General features: G+C 46.4%; 3 protein-coding genes across 4 annotated transcripts; all 3 read right to left on the minus strand.

Annotated features, from left to right (window-relative positions):
• Positions 1-666: 666 nt before the first annotated feature.
• Positions 667-2,852, minus strand: TMEM41A (transmembrane protein 41A). Its single transcript, XM_086468264.1, has 5 exons — positions 2,755-2,852; positions 2,512-2,665; positions 2,087-2,248; positions 1,412-1,550; positions 667-1,093 (listed from the first exon to the last, which is right to left on the minus strand). Exons 1-5 carry the CDS (start codon positions 2,850-2,852, stop codon positions 873-875), a joined length of 774 nt encoding a protein of 257 aa, XP_086324390.1. The 3' UTR covers positions 667-872.
• A 332-nt stretch (positions 2,853-3,184) lies between these two features.
• On the minus strand, positions 3,185-16,397 carry LIPH (lipase H). The gene is made up of 10 exons (XM_009947120.1): positions 16,346-16,397; positions 11,926-12,293; positions 11,095-11,203; positions 10,881-10,982; positions 9,765-9,854; positions 8,623-8,790; positions 7,599-7,694; positions 6,554-6,665; positions 4,839-5,012; positions 3,185-3,269 (listed from the first exon to the last, which is right to left on the minus strand). The coding sequence occupies exons 1-10, from the start codon at positions 16,395-16,397 to the stop codon at positions 3,185-3,187; spliced, it is 1,356 nt and encodes a 451-aa protein (XP_009945422.1).
• Positions 16,398-18,548: 2,151 nt separating this feature from the next.
• On the minus strand, positions 18,549-22,346 carry ANAPC13 (anaphase promoting complex subunit 13). Of its 2 annotated transcripts, none has more exons than XM_086468124.1 (3): positions 22,309-22,346; positions 21,178-21,303; positions 18,549-18,987 (listed from the first exon to the last, which is right to left on the minus strand). In XM_086468124.1, exons 2-3 carry the CDS (start codon positions 21,274-21,276, stop codon positions 18,862-18,864), a joined length of 225 nt encoding a protein of 74 aa, XP_086324250.1. In that variant the 5' UTR covers positions 21,277-21,303; positions 22,309-22,346; the 3' UTR covers positions 18,549-18,861. The 2 variants fall into 2 exon arrangements, with proteins under 2 accessions (XP_086324250.1, XP_086324251.1); XM_086468125.1 differs by lacking the exon at positions 22,309-22,346 and adding an exon at positions 21,684-21,818.
• Positions 22,347-22,518: the final 172 nt, after the last annotated feature.

Raw genomic sequence — 22,518 nt, forward strand, 5'->3', positions numbered from 1 at the left:
GTGCGCTTAACACCTGAATGACAGAGGAGTCTTATACAATTGTGCAAGCTCTCCTAGAGAAAGTGCATGAACCCTGAAACAATACTACTTTTTTCTCAACTTTGTACTTCTACTACTGCATCTAACAGCGCAGAAGTGCATGGTTTGTCATTTTAGGACAAAAATGCTCAATAAGCATGGGTTTGGAGAGGGTAGGGGGAGGAGGGAGTAGGGCCTGCCTAGAGCTGGGAAATGCTGCTACGAGAGTGGCAGTGAAAAAGAGCTGCTCTTGCAGCTCAACACAGCCCATGTGCTGTGGGACTCCTAGGTGCCAAGGGATAAGGCTGGGCAAACCAGCCTGCCTTGTTCTCAGAGCACGCAGTAGCTGTCTGCTGCCACATCAGTCACACCCTTGAGACTAGCTGGGCTCACAAAGCTGGACTTGGTGGGAAGTACAGGTGCCCAAGGGAAGCCTGTGACTTGGGCTGGCAGGGAGATGGCGGGGAGTGTGGTGCTTGGCCCTGGTGTTCAAGAGCTGGGAGGAACTGAGAGGTTCTGATTTGCCTTCCTCATGGGATGCTAATGTTCTTGGGGTTTCTTCTGTTGCCAATACATTTGCAGTGGGCTGGCATCACCCTCAGGCACACTGGAGATACAGACTGATTTAAAGGAAACAGGCAAATTAACTGAAGTGTTCAGAAAGCCCTGTATAGTGCTCTCCGTGCAGACACATGCATAGTTAAACATTCACTAAAAATAAGAACCTCACATCTCCTCTTAGATGAGAAGAATGATTAAAAACTGCAATTGTCCTTGGTCTATGGTGGCACAGAGCATGCAGAATATAACCCACAGGAACAGAGACCTGGAGTTTTTGCAAGGCACCCAAGCCATCACAAGCTCTTTTTGCCATTGAGTAGCTGAGCATGCTTGTCTTCATCCAGCTTCAAGTGCTTCTTGCTGTATTTCTTGATAAGGGTCCCTGGTATCAATGCTACCACAGCCATTGCAAGCAGTTTGAGCAGTGTGTCCCAGGAGAAAATAGCATCCAAAGAGGTGATTTGTGACAGAATGGCTCCTGTCTGCACACAGATGAAATTATATGGTGTAAGACCTGAAAGAATCGGCAGAAAAAAAAGCCTGTTAGCATCCCCCCATGTAAAATTAGCTCAAATATGCCCTTGCCCAAGGCCAGACATGGGGGTCTGTCTTTATAACAAAGAACGGGGTGTGATTCAAAACTTTGCTGCATTGGTGATGCACACATATTTGCAAAATGCTCTGAAACCTCCGAGTGTAAGGGCAGCACAAAGGCGAACAGTTAAATGCGGCAGAGTCACAACTGCCTGCCCCAGCTCAGCATCCTACCCAAGGCTCAGTGATGAGGAGAGGCAATGTCATCCTGCCCCCTCAGAGTCTCTCCAGGCCTTACCGATGAGAACAGAGAAGAAGAACTGGGACACAGGGATGTTCAAAATGGGAGCTGAGAGATTCAGAAACCAGTTTGGTGTCATGGGGAACAGCCTCAGGAACAACAAGAAGAAAAATAAGCAGCTCCTGTTCTCTTCTACCTGCCAAGAGAAACATTCCAAATTATTTCTGCTCTTCACACAGCAGTAACATCTGAATGGCCACAATACTGAAATCAATTTAAGTTTTCTTCTAACATGCTGCAACATAATTTCAGTTCAGAATTGATGAAAAGCAGCAACTTTATGTATGTATGTATGGGAGCCTAATGGTGAGCCATCCCCTTCCATGCAAGGGGTGAAAATGGGATCTAACCTGAATGAGAGATCAGGAGGTCAACAGCTGAACCACCTCCAGCTGTACAAGGCAGCACAGGATCGGTGGAGGCAGTTCTGGAGCACAAGGGCTTCCCAATCAATCATTACCTTACTTCTGATTTTCCTTGGGATCTGGGATTTTCCACGCACCCCCCTTTGCAAACAGGCTTGCTGCCAAGAGAGCAGTCTGCTCCTAGATTGTGTCAGAGGATGCATCTCCTGCGCGCATTCTTTTTTTTTTTTTTTTTACTAAGTCAATCCAAAACGCAGCCTCACCCCGGGGGTATTTTGGGTGTCTGCTGAACCAAGCTTGTTCTTACCTTTCTTTGCAGCAGAGCCACTTTATCAGGAAGGTAGTAGACAATGAACTGCTTTCCGAATGCACCAGAGAGCAGGTAGCAGAAGGTTGCTCCCACAGACGTTAGGGCTGAGCACAGCACCAGCCCAGTCCACGGCCCAAAGAGTGCTCCAGCCAGGACGTTCTGCCAGGGCACAGCACCCAGTAAGAGCCCGGGGGGACGCATATGCGTGTCCCCTCAGCCTGGCTCCCATCGGCCTCGGTCACTCTGGCTTCTCGAGGGCTTCGCGCAAGACCGTGACTCACCCAGCAAGGCACCGACCTTGCACCTTGCCCCAGCAGGCAGCGCCGGGACTAGGGGCAAAGGGCCCCTCTGAGGGGCTCGTACCTGCTCCCGCCCTGCACACGCGCCACCCCCCCCGGCCTGGCACCGCTGGGCGGCCGTACCAGGAGACTGGAGCCGGGGATGGCGAAGCTCTGCTTGTAGAGATACGCAGCGCAGAAAAGGGCCAGCGCCGCGCCCCGGTGCTGCCGCTCGTAGTCCCGCAGGGCCTCGGCCAGATCCCGCAGCTCCTCTAGGTCCGACGGGAACCGCAGCGGCCTGAGGTGGGGGGGGGGGGGGAGAACACAGGGAGACCCGGAGCACCGGCCCGCCTCGCCCCTCGCGCCGCCCCCCGCGCCCGCACCCACCTGTGCGCCTGCCCCGCGCTCAGCCGGGCCGACAGCAGCCAGAGGGCGGCCGTGGCAGCCGCGAAGACGAGCAGCAGCCCGGCCAGCCGCGGCCACATCCCGCGATGGAGCCTGCCGCCGGCCCGCCCCCGCCCCGCGGCGGGGCGCAGCGCGGCAGGTTACGCGCAGGCGCGGGGCGGGGCGGTGGGCGCGGCCGCTGAGGGACCTTCTGCCCTGGGCTCCGCCGCGGGACCGCGCTCGGAAAACACAGACTGCTATCGCTTTTTTTGTCACTTCTGCAGCCCCCGTTTATAAATGTATGCCTTGACCCCACCACGTTGTCGCTTGGTCTCTGCAGAAGGTGCCGAGGAACCTTGAGGTGAGTCCCCATTTGGCTGTGAGAATGGCTGCCGCATTCAGACGTGACGTTCAGAAATAACACATTCGGGTCTTAGCTCCTGCTCCAGCACGGGATGGGCTTAAAGGTTTTTTTGGTGTTCTCCATCAGGACAAGGTCATATCTGCACAGCTGTGGTCTGCGTAAAAACAGTCAACACGAACCAAAAGTGGAAAACCAGCCTTTCTTGTACCATCCTCCAGCACGTTAGAGGCTTGCATAAAAGAAGGCCTGTTCTCAAGACAACTGGCTTGAAGTCCACCTAAAGTGCAGGGGACTTCGAGCCTTACAGAGGTCAGGGATACCTTGAGCTTATTTTCATTCTGTTCTACGTTATCTTTTGCTTTTTCCTTGTGGAAGAGAACACAAAAATCAGCGAGCAAACCAAGGTATTGGCTGCGAGTTCATGGTTCTGTTTAAGCCAGTCCACACTGCTGTGTCCACTGAATGGGGTGGTCCTTTCAGCTCACCGGCATGTTCCTGCCAGTTCCCTGGTGTCAGCTTTAGAGGTTGTGCTGCTGCTCTGAGCTGTGACCAGGCATTGATCTGGCTTAGAGCTAGCCCAGCCAAAAAACAGAGGGAATGCTTAGGCTTTCAGCTGGGGCCACATGAACATTAGCCCTGGAACAGGGAAGGAGAAAGGGCAGGACATCCCTCCCTGTGGCATTGACTGATTCCTTAGTGGTGTTAAAATAGTTATGAAACTGTGCTCACAGCCTGTAGCAGCCCCTCCTAGGAGAGAGTGGATAGCCTCTGATTAAATGTTTGGGCATTTTGCATCTACTTTTTAAAAGATTGAACGTGGATCTGGGGCTGCAAGTGACTGTGGAGATGTAGGACAGGAGAAAGGGAGTGTCAGCAAGGGGGAGCTGCAGAAGGACTTTGCTGATTAGGCATACACAATCTTTTCCTTTTTCCAAGGCTAAGATAAGAGCAGCAGTCCTTCACAAACTGCAAAGAAACATATTCTGCAGCTCTGTCCTTTTTTTGCTTTACCCTTCTCGCTGTGATATGCAATCCTTGTTTTAACCCAGATTTAAAGCATGGTATAGCTTGATGTCCACATACTGTCTTTGCACACAAGGTCAACCTAAGAGATTCCATACTCCCTGAGCTTAGGCAGAGATCCCATCCTCCAAAGGTGCCCTAGAAATCAGGGAGGCTTAAGGGCAGGACCACAGAGCAGACAGAGGTTAACAAGGCGACTGAAGCAGCCATAGAAATCTCATCAGCAAATGAACTGGTAGGTATCTCATGATGTGGGCAGTCATCAGTGCTTTGGGGCATTAGCGGCCAACAGCTCCCAGTTACTGGAATTCCAGGACTAAATTGATCTCCCAGTTTGACTGGACATAGAAATTGACTGGGATATAAAGTGCGAATTTGGGGCTGTACATCTGTGTTTCCCTGAGAGCTGCATTTCCCTTCAGCCCAGAGTTCAAGCCTGGGCAGCTTCTCAAAGGTAACTTGCCTGACCAAATATTAAAATGTCAGAGTCAGACCACTAATGACATGCAGGTATTTCACTGTGGGATTTGTGTGCGTGCACTAAAGGTGGAATTTATTGCCAAAATACGTGTACAAAAATTGTTAAATGTGAAATAAATCTAATTCTTCTGGACAAACTCAGCCAGGCCAGGAATCTGGGAGATTCATTTACTTTTGTCCAGTCTGCAACAATAGAAATGGTTTGTAAACCTCTGCTTACCTTTCTGGATTTGTAAGTGACCGGAACCTCATTTGGAGAATCCTGAGTTTGAATTTTGGGCCAATGACAGATCCTGTGGAAAATGTCAAGGAAATTCTTTCTACATTTTCAAAATCCTGGTCAAATCCGATTAGCAAAGTGATTTGGTTGTACTGCTGAAAGGCTGCAGCTTCTCTACAGATAAAGCAGACAAGGTGTCAGAGAGTCACCAAGGGAATAGCACCATTTTGAATATATTCAGTATAATATTAGAAACAGTGCTAGGGGAGGAGGACTGAATTTATTTACTCGTTTCTGTTTTACAGGAAATAGGTGTGGATTCAGGTCTCCAGGTGTGAACCTTCTCAGCTACTTTTGTACTCAGTTATTTGGGGTGGAAGTGGGGACACAGAAGTCTGATGCCATTTGCTCTGGTCCCAAACCAGAATCCTCGCTGTGATTCTGCTGTGAACCCGAGTGGACTAGACCCAAATGATGTTTGTACCTGGCTGTCTGTGCAGACCCAAATACTGAGTCGTCTATGGAGTTTGCAGAATATGTCGCTGTATATAAAAATCTGTTTGTAACAACACTGTAAGGCTGAGGTAGCTTTACAAATGGAATACTGTACCTTGGGGCTATTAACGCCTCTAACTAAATTTCTGGTAGTTCTCTTCAGACAAGTGCAGCAGAGGCATCTGTGAAACAATGCAGCGTTGACCAGAATTAACAGAGAGTAATCCAGTTTCTCCGGAGAGGAAAATAGCACAGGCTTAAAGGTGTGAAGCCTCACAGGGCTGGGGTTTGACCTTGGTCCTTTTTGACAGAATGCCCAATTCCACTTTGAGATACACATGAAAACTGCACCGGTCTTGCAAAAGCAGCAGAGCTACTGGCAAGAACGCTGTGGCCACACAGCACATTCTTTATATAGTTTGTATGGCCACGGTTTAAGGTTTCCCTTATGAAGGTGAAGAGTGCAGATGTGACTGGAAGTGTGTCTTGGTTGCAACACGTAAAATGACTGGCCTTGTTTAGAAGTTTTAGGAAGCCTGACAAATGGGACAAGTTTTAACCTGTCAAAGGTGTTTACGACATGGGGATGTGTAATGTGCTGCTTGGTGGGCTGTCACACGCTCGGCAGAGCAGGGTGGTCCTCCTGTGCAACCCCAGGTAGCTGTGCAGATTGCTCCAGTGCAAGTAGATACGGCTGAGAAAATATGCAGTTAGAGACACTTGGGAAAACTAGTTGAGCAGGTCTTGTTTGGCTGAAGAGTGTTTAGATCGATCAGGAATTTGCATGTCCCCACAAACACCAGTCATTGCCTGTCTGAGTGGAATGAATTGACTTGGATGTTACATTCAGGCCCAAGTTCATCCCAGCTGTCTTGGGCACCCTGAGCTCGAACAGAACACTCCCAGGAAAGGGAAGGAAAGAGGGGGAGATGTGTTTTTCCTCCTGCTTTAGTGAAAGCCTAGGACAGCTGTGCTGCTGGCTGAGATTGTCCACTTCAGTCCTTAAGATGACTGAGAAGGGCCCAAACCAAAAGGATGGGCTGTCAGCTGGTGTGCGCTGGAGGAGCCTGTGGAAATCACATAGGGCCAGAAAAGCCCTAAGGCACATATGCTATCAAGTATCAGGAGAGAAATTAGAGGAGGGTATCTTGCCTTCTCCCACATCCAGTGTACCAAGTGATTTGCTAAGATTTACAGATCATCAGATTGGTAAAACTTACGGATTAACTTTAGATTCTGCCTTCTTCCCAGTTTCATCAGCTAACATGATGCTGAAGGTGCCTCTTCTGGTGCCTTTGTTCCATGTAATAATATCCACAAAGTAGTGATAAACTGAGGTGAGAGAGAAAGCGAGTGTGGTTAGACTCTGAACGCTTGCTCTGCTTTCCAAGCCAGGCTGTATGCCTGTCTGGGAGCTGAGCTGCAGGTGAAGTACATCTTTCTCCCATTTGCAATCTAACACAACCCATTCAATTTAACTCTAAAATTTCTTTCTCCTTCCTGCTTCCATCTTCCTTTGCAGAGGTTTCTAGTAGAAATATTAAGAGGTGTCTGGGAAAGCACTACAGCAAGGGTTACACAAGTGGCATGCAACATGGTCTCTCTGTACAGCTTTCAGCATACCGCCTTTCATCGTTAGTTTTCAGATTGCCTTTTCATTCTCCTGTCTGCCTCTAATCCCCTTCATTTCTGTTCTCAGCATCTTTCATTTGTTTTCTCTGTCAAGGAGCTCTTTACTGTGGTCTGCAACTTGCTGAATTTACTTGTTGACCAGCACTGGAGCTCAGGCCATAATCCCTGCCCGTGGCTTGGTATGTTGGTGATCATGAGGGTGAAATCTTTTTTTGCCGATTCCCCCTTGCCTGTGCCTTTCACTTTGGGCCAGGATAGCTCTTTTACCTGTTCACTTCAGAGCATATCTTTGACTCTCATTGTTCTGACACACCTCTTACTTGCACAAAAGAGTGGCATGTTGTTTTGAAACACAGTTTAGGAGCTACCCTTTTATGTTTCATTTGCATGTTCTCAACAAGTTTCCTAGCACTTTAAGCAAGAAGAGCCTGTTCTTTCACAGCACCAGGCAAGTTTGCAGGTAAGGAATGAAATGGCAAGACTGTAGATGGATGCAATTCTAACCAGCAGCAACTGGATTTGGTTCTAAAATGCTGGTTATGATGCCAGTAGCAACTAACCATCTCTGCTTGGCTGTTGCTGAAGGAGGCAATACACAAAGGAAAAATTGTTGTGGAAATCTTAGTCACTTACTGCAAAATGGCTCTTTGTCTGCTGTATCAAAAAACATACTCGTCACTGGATGGCTCTGTTGTGTTAAATAGCTTTTCCACTTATTGGCATAATAACCTAAGATGACAGTTTGAAAATGAAACAGAGGGTTACTGCACAGGCCTATAAGAAACTAAATTGCTGAAAATAACAAAGCAAGTATTTAAGAAATAGTGCATTGCTTGCCAGCTGCAAGGTAGTGCTGTGACACATGCTCCTGTGCTCTGTGGACTTACACCAGGGCTTAATTTTACTTGTGTTAACTAAAGCCAGCTGAGTGCCTAAGTGTGCCTGGTTACTGTTCGGCACTTAGTAAGGTTGATCTTTTCCACATCTGGTATCCATGGTCAAGAAGGATTTCATTTTGCAGTGCAGAATGAAAATCATCTCCTTAGCTTTGCAAGTTCATATCTGTAATTGTCAGGGTTTTTTTAGCATTGACATTTCTGAAATGGTGGCCTGAAGCTGGGCTGTCACATCCAGGCTGGGACACCTCTGTGGGTCAGTTACAAAACAACAAAATACCCTTTGTTCACCCCTCTCTGCCATTCCTTTCAGAATCAAGAGTGGTTTGTGGCGCTGAAAATGTCTTGAAAAATATTCTGGTTTAGCAAGAACATGCCCTTGTCCCTCAAACTCTGCAGCTAATGGACTTGAATTCATTGTTTCTGTGTCCTCAGTGTAAAGATCCCAGGTCTTGTTTGGGCTTTTCTAGTTCTGGATCCTTTACATGCGGATTTCTGCTCTAGATCATAACATGATGTGACCGTACAAAGAGCAAGGAAATTTCTCAGGCCTCTTTTGCTGGCAGCAGGGGCTTGTACCTCTGCAGAAGTCAAGGAGAGACCATCTCAAAAACCTCAGTGGAAATAACTTACATGCTTTTGCAAACCACTGTGTTCTGTTAGTCCTTTAGCAAAACATTTGTCACATATCAAGTTACAGTAACGATGGACAGCTTTGTCAGACGCGTATTCAGGATGTATTGACTTCCCTGGATCCTTACCTAGGATGGGGCACGGCATAGGCCAAAAAGTTTTGCAGCTGGTGCATTTGCCATTCCTGTAATTTCTGTAGGAGTCACACGGGTATGCAGTAATATTGCAGCTCTGTGTCAGGGACGACATGAACAGGAAAACAGACCTCTGGTGGTCACATTTAAAATACTGCAATCCTTAATCATAGGGAAGAAATATTTGTTAGCAGTCTTCATGCTTCAGGAAAACAGTATACTTGTTCATACTGTTACTGCAATTCCAGAGGATCCAGTTATGGATCCTACTCTGTCTCAGGTGTTCTCCTCTTCTCTCTGAGCTCAGGGCCTGATAGCTGTGACAGCTGGATATTGCTTTTTTTTTTTTTTTTTTTTGGTTTTGCACATGGCCTTATGGCTTCCATTTTGATGTAAAAAACTCTTTAGAAAGACATAACTAATAAAGTGAGTTGTTGCATGAGCAGCAAAATGAGTGAAGCCTTATTTCCTATGGATTTTTGTTCCAGGCTTGTTTCCTGTGTAGATTCTTTCGAGTCTGATAAGGGTTGAGTTCACATTACTGCCTTTTCTTCTGTGAGGTATATTCTCCACCCAGCTTTTGTAAAACCAGTTCTGCTGCCAGGCTGGAAAGGAAAAAAGCTTTCTTGTGTGCAAGACTAGGGCTTTACCTGCCAGACTGCATTGTCTGTTGCTGCCAAGAAAGGCACATTGGATTTAGCGTAACTGCCTGTCCCACATTCATCTTGAACCTGTTTTCTGAGCAGGTTCTTGCCATTGCTAGTCCTTGGTGTTTTGTCTGTGTTCTAAGTAATTAAAAAAAAAAAAAAATCCCACAGGTTTTCTAAACATAGTCACAAAATGAAGGCACAAATCTACCTGATGACTTTCTGCATGGAAGATTAATCCCGTTTGCATTTGTGACAGAGAGCAGAAGGATCACCCCTGACTCCTATGTCTGCCTGGTGCACATCAGCTAAACTCCTGTTACACCAGTGTGCCACATCAGTGCTGGGAAGAGATTGCTGACATGGCTTTCCCAGAATATGGTGTTCATGTGTTTTCTGAACAGTAATGATGTTTCTCTGGCTGCCTTCTCTTTTTCTGATTGGAAAAGTTTTGTCAGTGTTTGTGCAATTCAAGGCAGAATTAATTACCAGAAAATATCGTCAGTGGACAGCCAGGCTGGTCGGTCCCACCATTGGGGTAGAAGTCTATGTGGCCTAGTGCTTCTGTGTAACCTAGTCCTGACAAAAGAAAATATCAGGAGTGAGGGGAGGGAGTATTAAATCGTAAAATGCAGAAGAAGGAAACCCAAGAAACCAACTGGACAAAATAATAGTTATTTAGCTCTAGGATGCCTGCCTGTGCAGGAGTATTGATGTCATTAATCTGTTTGGGGAGCAGGCCAAATGGCTGTGACCCAGCTGTGTCATTTTAGTAATGGTATCAAATACCTAAAATAAGTCTATGCATGTGACAGTACAAAATTTGGCTTTTTGTGTCACTGCTATCTGGAGAGAAAATGGGATGTGAAACACCGGATATTGCTGTGCTGCTGAAGTCCGAGTTCTTGGAGGGACTGGGGGAAGATGAGAGGCTGCAATGAGGTGGGAAAGCCAAGTGTTAGGGGTAGTATGCTAGTGGGAGCAGAGTGGAGGGTTTGCATCACACTGCTGGCCTGGCTGGTGGATTTGAAGACATGCTGTGCACTGGCTGGGAAAGGAGAGGGCTGAGGGACATGCCAGGTTTGCCCCAGAGGAAGGTTTAGACCGTGGGAAGTGGGATGAAGACTGGAAGCGTCATGCAGGGTGCTACAAGGTTGGGGATAACTGGTGTGCTATGCAAAGCATTGGGCTATGTGACTAGCTTTTGAGGTGCTGCGTGCTTGGTGGCAGCCTGATGCCACGTTGTGGAGTTAGTGTGGAGCTGCTCCAGCAGGACTCTGTGTGGCGGCAGCAACAGGGCACTCCTGCACCAGGCACCAGTGCCTAAGTCCTTGTACTTCACGGGCCATGAGGCTGTAATTGCTGTAGGACAGCAGCATGTTTTGAAATGCAAGCAAAACAGCAGCTCCCGAGGGAGTGCTGATGACAGTGGCTACACAGGACCAGAGAGCCCTTCACAGCACCAGTGAAGAAGACTACTGTCCTCCTGGGCCAAAGGAGCAAGGATCCGCCCAGCACTGCCACCTGCCAGAGCCCCTGCTTTCCTGTGCTCTGCATCAGTCTCTAGGTTTCCTCATAATGGTAAAGAGGAGAAATGTCACATACCATCAGTGTCCGAATGTATGACATCAACAAACTGTGCGTCTGTAGGATCCAGCCTCTCACTAGGTGGCTTTCCTTGGTACAAGGGGCCTGCTGGGTCGAGGCCTACAACGCAAAACCACGTGCATGGCATCACTTCAGTAGTGTGCAGCTCACTCCACTCCTGGTGAACAGCTATTCTCGAAGCAAAAGAGCTTCGACCGGAGGAAGGGCTTACCTGTGATTCTTCCAAGTGTACCGTCAAACATCTGTCCCACAAAGCCAGAGATGTGTGCTCCCAGGCTCACTCCTATCATGTGCAAGGAGTCAAGTGATGCTCCATCAACCTGAGATTTACAAGTACTCGTGGTCACGGATTTTAGGTACATGAAAGGCATAAAAAATATCAGGAGGAGGAATGTAAATGCATCTCCCTACTTTTCCCACATTTTCCCGTGGCGTGTTCCACTCTGTGTAAATATGCCACCTTTGGAAGTCCCACAGTGCAACCGGCACTCATGGTTGAGGCCTATACCTGAGAGAGCTCCTGTGAGAACAGTTCAGGGAATGGTTTTACTTTCATGGGGCAGTGACTACAGGTGTGGACAGGAACAAGTATTCGTGGGCCCCATGAGTACAACTCCAGTTGCCCTCATGTGTCTCCTGCAATGAGTTAGCAGACGCAGTGACCCTAATGATCCAATGTCATCATTGCCTGTGCCTGTGCAACAGCTTAGAGGAGCTGCGAACTGGAGCTGAGCCACGTAAGCTGACTTTAGGGCATCCAGAAAGTGGAAATAGAGTTTCTATGTATGAGAAAACGTATCTGTAGTGTTTTATATCCAGAAATGTGGAGACTTAAAGTGTAAACTGAATATTGCAACAAAATACCATCATACCAAGTCCAGAGGTAGAATTTCACAGTGCAGTATAGCTGCACTCCTAAAAATCAATGTATTCCTTTTTAGGAGTTTCTTTTCAAGACATTCTGCTGTTTTTAAACACTTCCTTTGTGCCCTTTACGTATTGTGCATTAATGACTACATCGTAGTGTGAATGTTCAACTTACCAACATTTCATCAATAAGTTTCTTCAGAATCTCAGCAACTTTTTTGCAGTTTCTGGAAGCATTACTGTAGATGAGAGTTGTTGCCCCCTGGTTCCAGTCCACAAGGATGACGTTCATGTCTTCTACAGAAAGCAGGAGATGTACAAAGTCAGGGATCCAGACCGGGGTAGAGCCTGTAAGTCTGTATCCATGGATGATGAAGGTAGTTTTCTTGGTCACATCTAGATACTTGGAGGCTGTTGAATTGAGCTCTTCAGCACAGTTTTGGTTCTGTCTGGTATAGAGCAGCAGCTTCACTTTCAAGTCTGTCCCTATCAAAGCGTTGCCAATGCTGAGAGCTGTGAATGCAGGGCATGTTTCTGCGGTATCTGAAAAGAGCACAGTGTGGCAATCCTGAGGTTAGCACCAACGTGTTTGCTTTGACCTACCTGCCAGCCCTGCACAGGCACAGGGAACATAAGTTGTGAGCTGGCTGAGCCAGGGCTGCTCCTTTCCTCTCCACCATGTTCATGACTGGAGTTACCCTGAAACTTAGGTTTTCTTGCCATGTTGGAACAAAGACAGCAAGCACACCACCTCGGAGCAGCATCCCCTGAAACAGCACAGTCCTGCTTCCACTAGCAGCTGGGAGATGGCACAGACTCGCTCCAAAAATCCCACTAGTGTGAGGAAGGCATTAGAGACTAACGACTAGGATGGTTGCTCTATTGGTTTGAGAACACACCCAGATGCTCTGGACAGGTTCTAGGGTAAAGAGATAGCCTCATGGTTTGTTTGTAACTCTAGTCTGGAGCTGCCACACTGCAGAGGATCTTGCTGTTGTGAGGGGCAGCTCAATGTTTCATTTGTATTTGCAGATGCGGCCTGCTATTTCAGACTGCGAAATGGGACGCCCTTTGACTGCATGAGATATGTTACTGATATGGCTTTATACACAGCTGAAGAGTAACTGAATTTTATGTAAGTGATGCTTTATGGGACAGTCTCTGCCATTTGAAAGCCTGTCTTTGTTCCTTGCTTTTCCAGCAGAACACCAGCTGGGACTTCAGAGTCCAATACAATCTCCAACAGGGCACTGGCAGGGAATGGAATGAATAACTGTCTCCAGACAGACACTGCTTATGAAGGCCCTCCCAGCTTTTGTAGCCTCTTCCTGTCTCACAATCCTTTGCCCCAAATCCCCCTAATCTTACTGAAGAACCTTGTGGGAGAGAGAGTGTCTCTCACACATATGCCCTGGGCTGCAATAATTGTTCAGGCTGCAGTTGCTAGAGAAATCTTCCTTATCTATGTTGCTTGAAGGGCTGTGCAGTAGGTAGAAGGGTTTAGAAAACCTGCAGCTGTAAGCTAATTGTGCTCTAGCAAATCTCCAATACTCTGCATTTTAATTTCTAAGTGATGTAACTCTCAGTTTCTATGAGCAACTTTCCCTTTTCTCCTCCTATGGAAATCAGCAGCATGAGAGTGATATAAATGCTATGTGCCCAGCACATAAAATAATCTGCTCAGTTGCTGTAGTTCTGCTAATTACTTTGTAGAAGCCCCAAGAGCTCCAGAAATAAAAGTTAATAGGCTAAAAGGATGTTGCAGTTAAGTCCAACTGGATATTTTAAATTGCTACCATAAATTCAGAAATAAATTTTAACATTTGAAATCCATGGAGTCCTTCCTGTATAAAGCCTATGATAAAATACAAATAGCGGAACAGGAGCAGTGGAAAATGAACCCTCAACCAGGCCCAGTGAACTTCGGCTGAAAGTGGTGGCTTCGAATTGAGGGTGTTCTGCCTCTGTAATGCTTCAATCAGGGCTCCCAGGGCCCTGCTTGAAAGAGTAAAGGTGACCTGGGTGGCTCTACTGACCAGCTTGCTCTTACCACATTATTACAGTGCCAAGATACTCCAAAGAAGCAGCAGCGAGAGTTCTGCTATGACACTGCTCATGTGGAGATCTCAAGAGTAACTAGCAGAGAAAAGTTATTTTTTGCTGATATACACCAGCATACACAGTGATACTCTGTCCTCTAGGTGCTACTGCAACATAAAGAAATACAATTATATTTTACTAATAACACGAATTTGTTTTAGTTATTGTATAGTATTATTATATAGTATTGTTAATTACCTTTACTGCTACTGAAGCTGTAGTAATACAGGCAGAATGCCAGGCAAGAATTACTTCTATACGGTGCAAGATTGCATTGATCGCTTAATTTGTTTCTGTATCTCCTGCATTGTGCTGAGACTTGCCTAGAGAAGCATAGTGTTTGTCACTGGAACAGCACAAACCTTCTGGTAAAGAAGAGCTTTTAAAGAGCTGATTGGCATTTGGTAATACCTGGAACTGTTTAAAAAGCCTTGTTATATCTGCACCAAGTCTGTTAGATTTGTTCTATTTTGATTAACAAAATCAGATCAGTGCTAATAGTGGGGGGAAACCTGCCAGCTTCTCTTCTGGCAGGCTGGTGCATATCCCAGACTCATCCACCATATGTTACAAAAGCTGACACAGGAGGACAGCCAGTTATCCTGGCTTTGCTCCTCGTTCTGATAAGCACAGTGAATCCTACCCAAATGGCTGGAAGTGTCCTTGAAACTCCACCGTGATTTCTCTGATGGGGCAAGAGGCTTATTGAGATTAACTCTGCAAGCAAGTAAATGAGGCGGAAACTTGCACCCTGACACTGTATTTAACCTGTGTCCAACAGACCACTTCCCTCCAGGAAAGGTGAATAAATGTGGCAATTAACCCAGTGTCCTATTAACTCGCATCCAGCCCTGTCATGGCCATTAGCTTGCTGAACAGCTTCAGGCAATTTACTTTTCTCCCTCTGCTCTGTTTTCTGATCTGTAAAATAGGATGGCAAACACCAGTTTTCCTGGGCAAGCTGCTCTGACATCTCAGCACCTGTAGCAGGGGGTGTACCAATCTGTTAAACTGATGTGCCTGTGTGGGAGTTGGACATCTTTTGTCTCAAGCTTGAGATGAGCTTCCAAGGTGCCACTGCAGCAGGAGGGGCATCTTCAAAATAACTTGGTTCTGAAGATACATACATACATATATATATATATATATATATATGGATATTCTGAAGTTCTATACTGCCAGGTGGGAGTGTTGCGATCATGAGAATGGTTCCAGGCAGACTCTGTGGTATTTACTCCAGTCAGTGCTACTTAAGGCATGAATTCCCTTGGCCTCTCTCATTCCTCTCTTAGAGGCTGTGTTTGGAGGCCTTTTCTTCCTTCTGTCCTGGATGGACAGGCAGGGTTTGCAACAGTGGCATTTTTGGCGCTGTGATCTTGAGGCTGTCTGCGTGAACAGAAGAGCAGCTGAATTTTAACTCCACCAGCCTGTGCTCTTGCAAAGTGAAGTTCCAACAGGTTTTCGCTTCAGCGGGTCAGTGGTCACTTGGTCAGATTTGTAGTCACGTCCTAGCTGTGGTACTTGGGAGAGCGTATTGCCACACAGAGCCCGCAGAGAGGGCTGCTCACCCAGTCAACACCCTGCGTGGACCTGACAGAAGTGTGTTGCTGCTTCTGTGTCTGCAGTTTCACTGACGCTCAAAACACTGTCACTTTGCCTGGGCTTTTTACAGTGTGTTTCAACAGACTGGTCTTACACATCAATAAAGAGTCTTCAGCTTTAGGCACACTTCACTACCACAGAGTGAATCTCACTAGCATTAGTGAAGATTTCCCTTACTTTTCCGCAGAGGAATCGTGCCCTCTACCTCTTAAACTGCTCTTCCGTATCTCACTGGGTTTCCTTGGTGCCTTTTCACGCAATTCTCTTTCTACTTCTTATGACTACATTTCCTACAGCACATTTAACAAACTAAGCAAAATGTGACCCCAAGATTACTCCAGAGAACCTGATGAAATACAAATTAGTATTTATAAGAGTACTGTGGGGTTTTTTTCAATCCTGTTTGTTTTCCCTACAAAGCAGAGAGCTATAACTTGACTTGCTCCCCTGTGTATGCTAACACAAGGCAGTACATTTGTTTATTGTTACATAGGTGGATTCTTGATAGGGCTGTTGGGATATCAAATGAAGCTCATTGTTCATAAATGGTAATTCATCCTTCGCATCTGTCATATAAGACACTGCTGAAAAGAAATCATTCTTCTCTGAAGATTTCTAATGACATTTTCAGTGTCAATGGATAGTACTTATATAAGAGAAATGTTTGCAAAGTGAGGAAAAGATAAAAAAAGTGACTTCTGATTTTACATTTGGAACTCTTAAAGCTGACTACATTCATGTAACCAGTATAATTTGCTTTGCCAAAATAAATAATGCTAGTGAAAAACCCTGCGCAGGAATTATAATGCAGAGGGTAGATACACGTTTCCACAAAGCACAGAAAGTGTGTTATATTAGACAAAAACATTTAAAACAAATGGTTGATTTCTTACCTGTTTTCACCCCACACAAAAGGTAGATGAACACGACACAGAGCCTCAGCATAGGGACTTCCATATGGAACTTCTAGAGTTCTGATCTAGAGGTCCAAAGATTTTAAGGCTCCCACAATTTCTTTGGCATGTGTCTGCTGTCTGACAACAGTTTGCTCTCTTTTTTTCTGGCAGTAGCAGTAGGTGTGGTGAAAGGAGGAAGTTACCAGCCAAGAAATGAAGATCAGTCTTTAGTTATACAACTAAAGCTTCTTCTTAAAAAGGTGGGGCACCTTCTATTCTACCAGGTGTCCATATTTTAAATATAGTTTGACCTGGGGAATGACTGATCAAAGACACAAATGATTTGGTATCACACTGTAAGCAGCAATTTGACTACATGTGTTGAAACTAAGGAGATTATTGCATGTCTCTGTCTTTTGCAAAGGATGTCAAAAGGCAGCAAAGAATGTAGGTGTCACTGCAAGTCTGATAAGCATCTGGGCAGGGCCAGCACTTGGTTTCACAGGGCCCTAACTGGTAGCATTCATAACGCTCCCTACTCTCCCATGCCCCTCTGGCTTTCCTGAGCCCTGTGGCCCAGCGTCCCTCCTAACCTATGACACTTAGTCACCCTGGAACCTCATGAATCCAGCTCTAATTCGCGTAAGAAAGGCTTTTTTTTTTCCCCTGCTGGAAGGAACGGGAGGAGGAAGATGGCAGATGCAAAGACAACTGTCAGGGGCAGGAAAAGAAGACTGAAATGTGAGCTGGAAGATCAAGTGGCAAAATTAGAAAGATGAGGGTGGTGGGGAGTTTGTAAAGGGGTGGGAGAGGGGAGGGGAAGACAGAGCAGGGATGGCTGGTGGATAGAAGCTGTGTGATAGCTTTGCCTAAGGTTTTCTTAGTGAATTCTCACCTAGGCCAGGGAAGGGGAACATGGGGAGGATCAGAAACCCCTCATTAAGCACAGGCTCTGTTTCTTTCCCCCTGATGATGATCCAAGGAGGAGGTGAACTATTGCAGTTCCCAGCTGCATAGCTGTTTCTTTGGTCCATGCTGTACGATATTAAGCTTTTTGATTTTGCTAATTCTTGGGTTAATCCTTAACTCTGCCTGCTGGCTGTCTGCAGCTCCTTCTTGTTCAGACAAGTGCAAGCTGCTTGTCTGGTGCAGGCAGGGATTACACCTCAGACAGAGGCGTGCACCCAGCAACGCACATGATTTTTTTCACAAGCACCTTGAGCTCTCCATCCTCATGCAGCTCAGCAATCACAGTCCCACAGGATGTGTGCTGTGGTACTGTGCTGTGATTCCATTTGGTAATCACACAGGCAAAAGTTGGGATTTGTTATTTTGAAGAGGATAAACACTGAAAAAAGGCACCAAAAAACTTCTGTGGATTCTGGAAGGTGCAGGCTCCAGGAAAGTGGTTTTTATGATGCACTGGCAAAAGAAAATAAATTGAAACAGTTTTCCTTCCAGTTCCTTTTTCCAGTAATCTTAAACTGTCAAAATATTTTCCCTTTAGCAAATTCTGCCAAGGGTGTGAAGAAATTGGTCCAACAGTGAAACATGCAAGATGAACTGAAGGCTTTTACGTATTGCAAAAGACATCTGAGAATCGGAGATAATATGAGATAAAGAAATCAAGAGGGCCCTGCCTTTCTTCTCAGTACAAAAATAGGTAACAGTTGGTTACTCTAAGCCCCATTTGTTTCTTTTCCCCATCACTTTCCTCAGATTTCCATTTCCCATCTGAGATAGCTTGTCCAAGTGGCTCTCAGTTCAATGGGTGGTACACTGGGACTGGCAGGCTCTTCCTTGTAACTCTCAGTTGTCCCTCAAAAGACAATGATTTTGAGTAACCACATTTTAGCAGAAATTAGACTGCCTACAGTATGCATATTGGCAAACACACCCAGGATGTCAGCACTGGAAATGCTATCCACCACCACCATCAAATCCTGAGCTAAATTCAAATAACCACCTGTGTTTACAGATTACTTCCAGCTCTTTAATTCTGTTGACCAATCTTTCACATCTGCCCCACACGACCTTCCTCAGCTGCATGCTAGTTCAAGATGGTAACAACTGACTTAGGGCTATTTGGTTTTTGTAGACTGAACTCTAGCCACAGAATACACAGGAATACTTCCTGGGATGTAAGCCTTCAGAGTCAGAAATGATCCCAGTGTGAGCTCTGAAATCAATAACAACTTGAGACAGTAAAAACTACTTCTTTTATCACATGTAGAAAACATTTAAGATCAGAATTGGCACCAACTTAAGAACAATTTAACAGAAGATCTGAAATAATTTTACATAAGAGAAACATTATGATAGTAGCTCTGAGGTGTCAGCCACACACTCATTTTAAACTGCATTTGGTCACTGTGAGTAGAACCATTGTTTGAATCCAAGCCTTTTCAGAAATGTTGTTTCCTCCTTGGAGAAGCTTATGACAACGATGGTCAGGTGGAGAGTACTTTTTATATTGCATTCATGCAGCCACTGCGTGGAATCTCACTGATTCACTAGTTTCCTGTGGGTGGAATGTTTTCATGGAGATACTGGAGAGCCAAATCTGTCCACTTCATTTCTTGCTCTTTCACAGACTCGGTTGTGCCACCATTGTCTTGCTCTGGTTCAGGAAGCTCATTCTGAGATAAAAAAAAAAGCAACAATGCATTCCACACGTAACACACCTCCTGAAAGCAGCAGAATACTTAGACTGCATATGCGTAAATAAAAAAATCCACAAATGAGACCAGAGGGTGCATCTGAACAATACATATCATACATCCTGATCCACTTAAAAAAATTACTAAGCCCAGTTATGAACAATATTCTTTTCACATGAATATGGTGCTTAATCTGAAAGGTAAATTGGTTTTCCAGGACCCTGGGGCCTTGCTATACACTCAGACTGCACACACAGTGAAGAAGAATATATAGCCAATGCAAAACAAGTAAATAATAGTACAATGCAATTATTCCATTGCTTGTTTGGAATGTGTTTCTTCTGCTGTTGCCAAGAATACAGATACTGCAGTTATTATAGCTGTTATTAAGACAACTCGTTCTGTAACATGTTACTTTCCTATGGCAGGTGAGAAATCCTTCCTCTTTCTACAGGCTGAACTCAGGTATGGCTGTGCTATATCAACAGTAGAACTCAGAAAACCTACCAGGTGCAACACAGAGCTGCTCAAAACACAGTGAGGAGGAAGTACAGTTTAACTGAGATTTCATTTTCTTTCCTTAGATTATTTGTTCTCTGTGCTGCTGTATTGGTGCAGTCACACAGAGTGTGTGTTATTCTGCCAGATACCATTTGGGCAGAAATTCTGAGTTCTAGGTCTCTGGAAATCCCAGCATGAACTAAATAATTTTTTTTTTTTTAGTTTTGAAAACAGCATATGATTCAAGCCCGTTTGAGTTCACAGGAACCTCTCGAGTGAGCACTGGCTCAGATGCTCAGGACAGGCTCAAATACTACTTTACAGCCAATCTGTTTGCTCCTTTACAATGCCACTGAGTAAGTCTCCTCTGAATTTGTGCTGGTTTTTCTATGTGATCAGAGCCAGTCCCACCCCTGGGGAATCTTTATACCCACAGCTGGGCCTTTCTTTCTATTGTCAGTTGGTGAGGCTTACTGCTCTGAGGCTGCCATCTGTATGTGACTGTAAGTAGCTCAAGAGATTGCTGTAAGGAAAGAAACAGTAATGTTTGGAGACAGGGTGAAGGCAAATGTCAGCAAGGAACTAGTTTATAATATTCAGTCTGCCCAGTAAAAGTTATCCCAAGCAAGGGGAGTTTGGGCTCTTGTATCTAAGAATCACAGTTCTGCAAAATCATTCCCTCAAGCCCAGATCTTGGCAGGAAAACTTGTGTGCCGTCTATATGGATTTTGGAGGCGTGTAGCTGTTCCTTGCCCTCTCTGAAAAGACAGCGGTGTAACGTCTAAAGCTTGAGCCATGTCACTAGCAATTTGGAAGTGTGTCTGTGCTAAAAGAAACTAGCAGCCTATTAGTGCCCAGGACCTTTGCGTGACTGCTTTGTCAGTGCTAGCCCCGGTAAAGCTTGTGTACCAGAGAGAACAAGGAAAGGGAAAATCCTCAGATACCTCTTGCTTTCCTGGTAGTTTCAAAATGCCTAAGGAAAAGCATCAGTGTGGGAGATCTGAAGCTTCAACTCTACGCTTTGTGGGATCAGAGGTAGCTTTTCCCTAGCTGCACCTCTCTGGCCTCGTAGCTGTACAAGCAGCTGTACACTGGATGAAAAGGTAGCTGCCCTGCGTTGGATGCAGCACCACATGCAAGAGTCCTACTGCAGATACCATTCGTTCACCATTGTCCTTGAATTGGCAACAGCAACACTGTATCTGGAACAGACTGATTAGGAAGAGGTTTGAAAAATTTTCGTCTTCTTTTAATGGAATTTCAGTAACTGGAAATATAGTGTAACCAAGACTGCAACTGTCAGCATGAGACTGATCCTCTCTGTTCTACAAACAAACTGGGAAACTACTTCAAACACCAGTAACATCAAGGGGCAGCACAGGGAAAGGACAATTCTGCTTCTCCCCGATGCCAAAGCTGATGCGATGGGAAGGGCACTCCAGTTCTGAGAAGATTTGGCAAATGGTCAGGGGAAGAAAAATATCCATCCTCATATGCACACAGGAATGACTGGCATATAGGACAAGAAATGAGTGAGTCGGATCCATCCCAGGAACCTTTTATACAAATGAACTCCACCACAAGCAATACTCCCTGTGGCATTTCTTGGAAGAGGCTGTGATAAACACACCGGTCTTAACTCGGATTTGTAAGTAACAATTCACCTACCAGTGGGATAGCAACATCCTCGTATGGCAATTTATCTTCCCTCCATGCATCATCGATCAAATCGAGGATCCTGCCATCCCTTTGCACTTCACTGTCCATGGTTGTAGCAGGCGAGTAGGCCTAAATCTGTGACACAAAGCACATACTGTTTCTGACATCTGCATCCCCAACCAAGCAGCTGGAGTTTGGCCTACGGGCTTGCTCTGGTTTTGATCCAATTTCTATTAAGCTTAAAATGTTATGGAAAACCTTGATTTTCCTAATCCACTTGAAATTGTTTTATAACCGCAGGAATGTTTATCTGAAAAGAACACTATCAAACTGAATTGCAGACTGATATGCATCAGAGATGAATACATAAACCTAGCCTGATATTATTATAGATTTACATGTGTTTATAGCTACTGACCTTTAGAAGTCTCTTGAGTGAGCTTGAGGACCTAGAGCTCCCCCCGTCCCCTCCAACTCTGCACAGAACTGTTGCTTACTGTTTGCTGCCTGCTCACCTGCAGTCCCTGATCAGTGCCACAACTTGCCCACACCTTCGTGGGGCTGGGAGAGTCAGGATAAAGGATTTAGTGGCATGCAAAATGCTGCCAAAACCTGAAACTGGTAAAACAGGAAGAAAGTAAGACCTGTCTTCCACCTTCAGCTACTGTCATCACTCCAGGGGTTTCTTGTGATCGTTTGATTAGCACTCTGCCCTCCTTGGAGTGCCACTCCAGGAACTCGCCCCTGTGTGGCTCCTGCAGCGCAGCAGCCAGCCGGAGGAAGCGCCGTCCTGCCAGGGTTGGAGACTGCTGGTACTTAAAATCGAGCCAGGTTTGGGACTCTTAGAGGCCGCAGGAGCCGCCTGGCCGTGCCTGGCTCCAGAGCCACCCGTTGAACAGGCGCTGCCCTTACACCCCGCCTGCGGAACGCTCCGGGCGGCCCCGCGGTGGGTGGGGACAGCCGGGCGGGCCGGCCCCGGCGGGGCGCTGGGGACAGGCCTAAGGGCATCCCAGCCCCGCTAACCGGGGCATGCGGCCCGCTGCCCCTCCCAGTACCGCCCCCCACCCCAGGCCTTCCTTCCCCGGGCGACGCGAACCCCTACCCCCCGCGCTGCCCCCTACCCCCCGCGCTGCCCCCTACCCTGCCCATCTCCGGGATGCAGCCTCGGCGCCGGTAGTGCGCAGGCGCAGAGTCCGCGCAGGCGCAGCGCTCGCCCGCACCGCTGTTAGGTTGGCGGCGGGCGGGTGGAGCGACTGGTGGCGCAGGGGGTGTGCGCGGGGAGGGGAGCCTGCCGCGCCTGGCCCGGCGCTGGCCTTCTGCCAGGCGGGCGCCGCCTGTCGCCCATTGCGG

This window comes from Leptosomus discolor, chromosome 7 (assembly GCF_034619465.1).
Source record: "Leptosomus discolor isolate bLepDis1 chromosome 7, bLepDis1.hap2, whole genome shotgun sequence".
In the NCBI taxonomy this organism is placed as follows: domain Eukaryota; kingdom Metazoa; phylum Chordata; class Aves; order Leptosomiformes; family Leptosomidae; genus Leptosomus; species Leptosomus discolor.

Coding starts and splice junctions, on each gene's coding strand:
- TMEM41A (XM_086468264.1), bottom strand. CDS start 2,852: ATGTGGCCGCGGCTGGCCGGGCTGCTGCTCGTCTTCGCGGCTGCCACG. Junction 2,249..2,511: donor TCCCCGGCTCCAGTCTCCTG/GTACGGCCGCCC, acceptor GTGCCCTGGCAG/AACGTCCTGGCTGGAGCACT. Junction 1,551..2,086: donor TGGCTCTGCTGCAAAGAAAG/GTAAGAACAAGC, acceptor TTCTCTTGGCAG/GTAGAAGAGAACAGGAGCTG.
- LIPH (XM_009947120.1), bottom strand. CDS start 16,397: ATGCTGAGGCTCTGTGTCGTGTTCATCTACCTTTTGTGTGGGGTGAAA. Junction 5,013..6,553: donor GCAGAATCTAAAGTTAATCC/GTAAGTTTTACC, acceptor CTTTATCTGTAG/AGAAGCTGCAGCCTTTCAGC. Junction 3,270..4,838: donor TCACTTACAAATCCAGAAAG/GTAAGCAGAGGT, acceptor GTTTTTACGCAG/ACCACAGCTGTGCAGATATG.
- ANAPC13 (XM_086468124.1), bottom strand. CDS start 21,276: ATGGACAGTGAAGTGCAAAGGGATGGCAGGATCCTCGATTTGATCGAT. Junction 18,988..21,177: donor AGGATGTTGCTATCCCACTG/GTAGGTGAATTG, acceptor TTTTTATCTCAG/AATGAGCTTCCTGAACCAGA.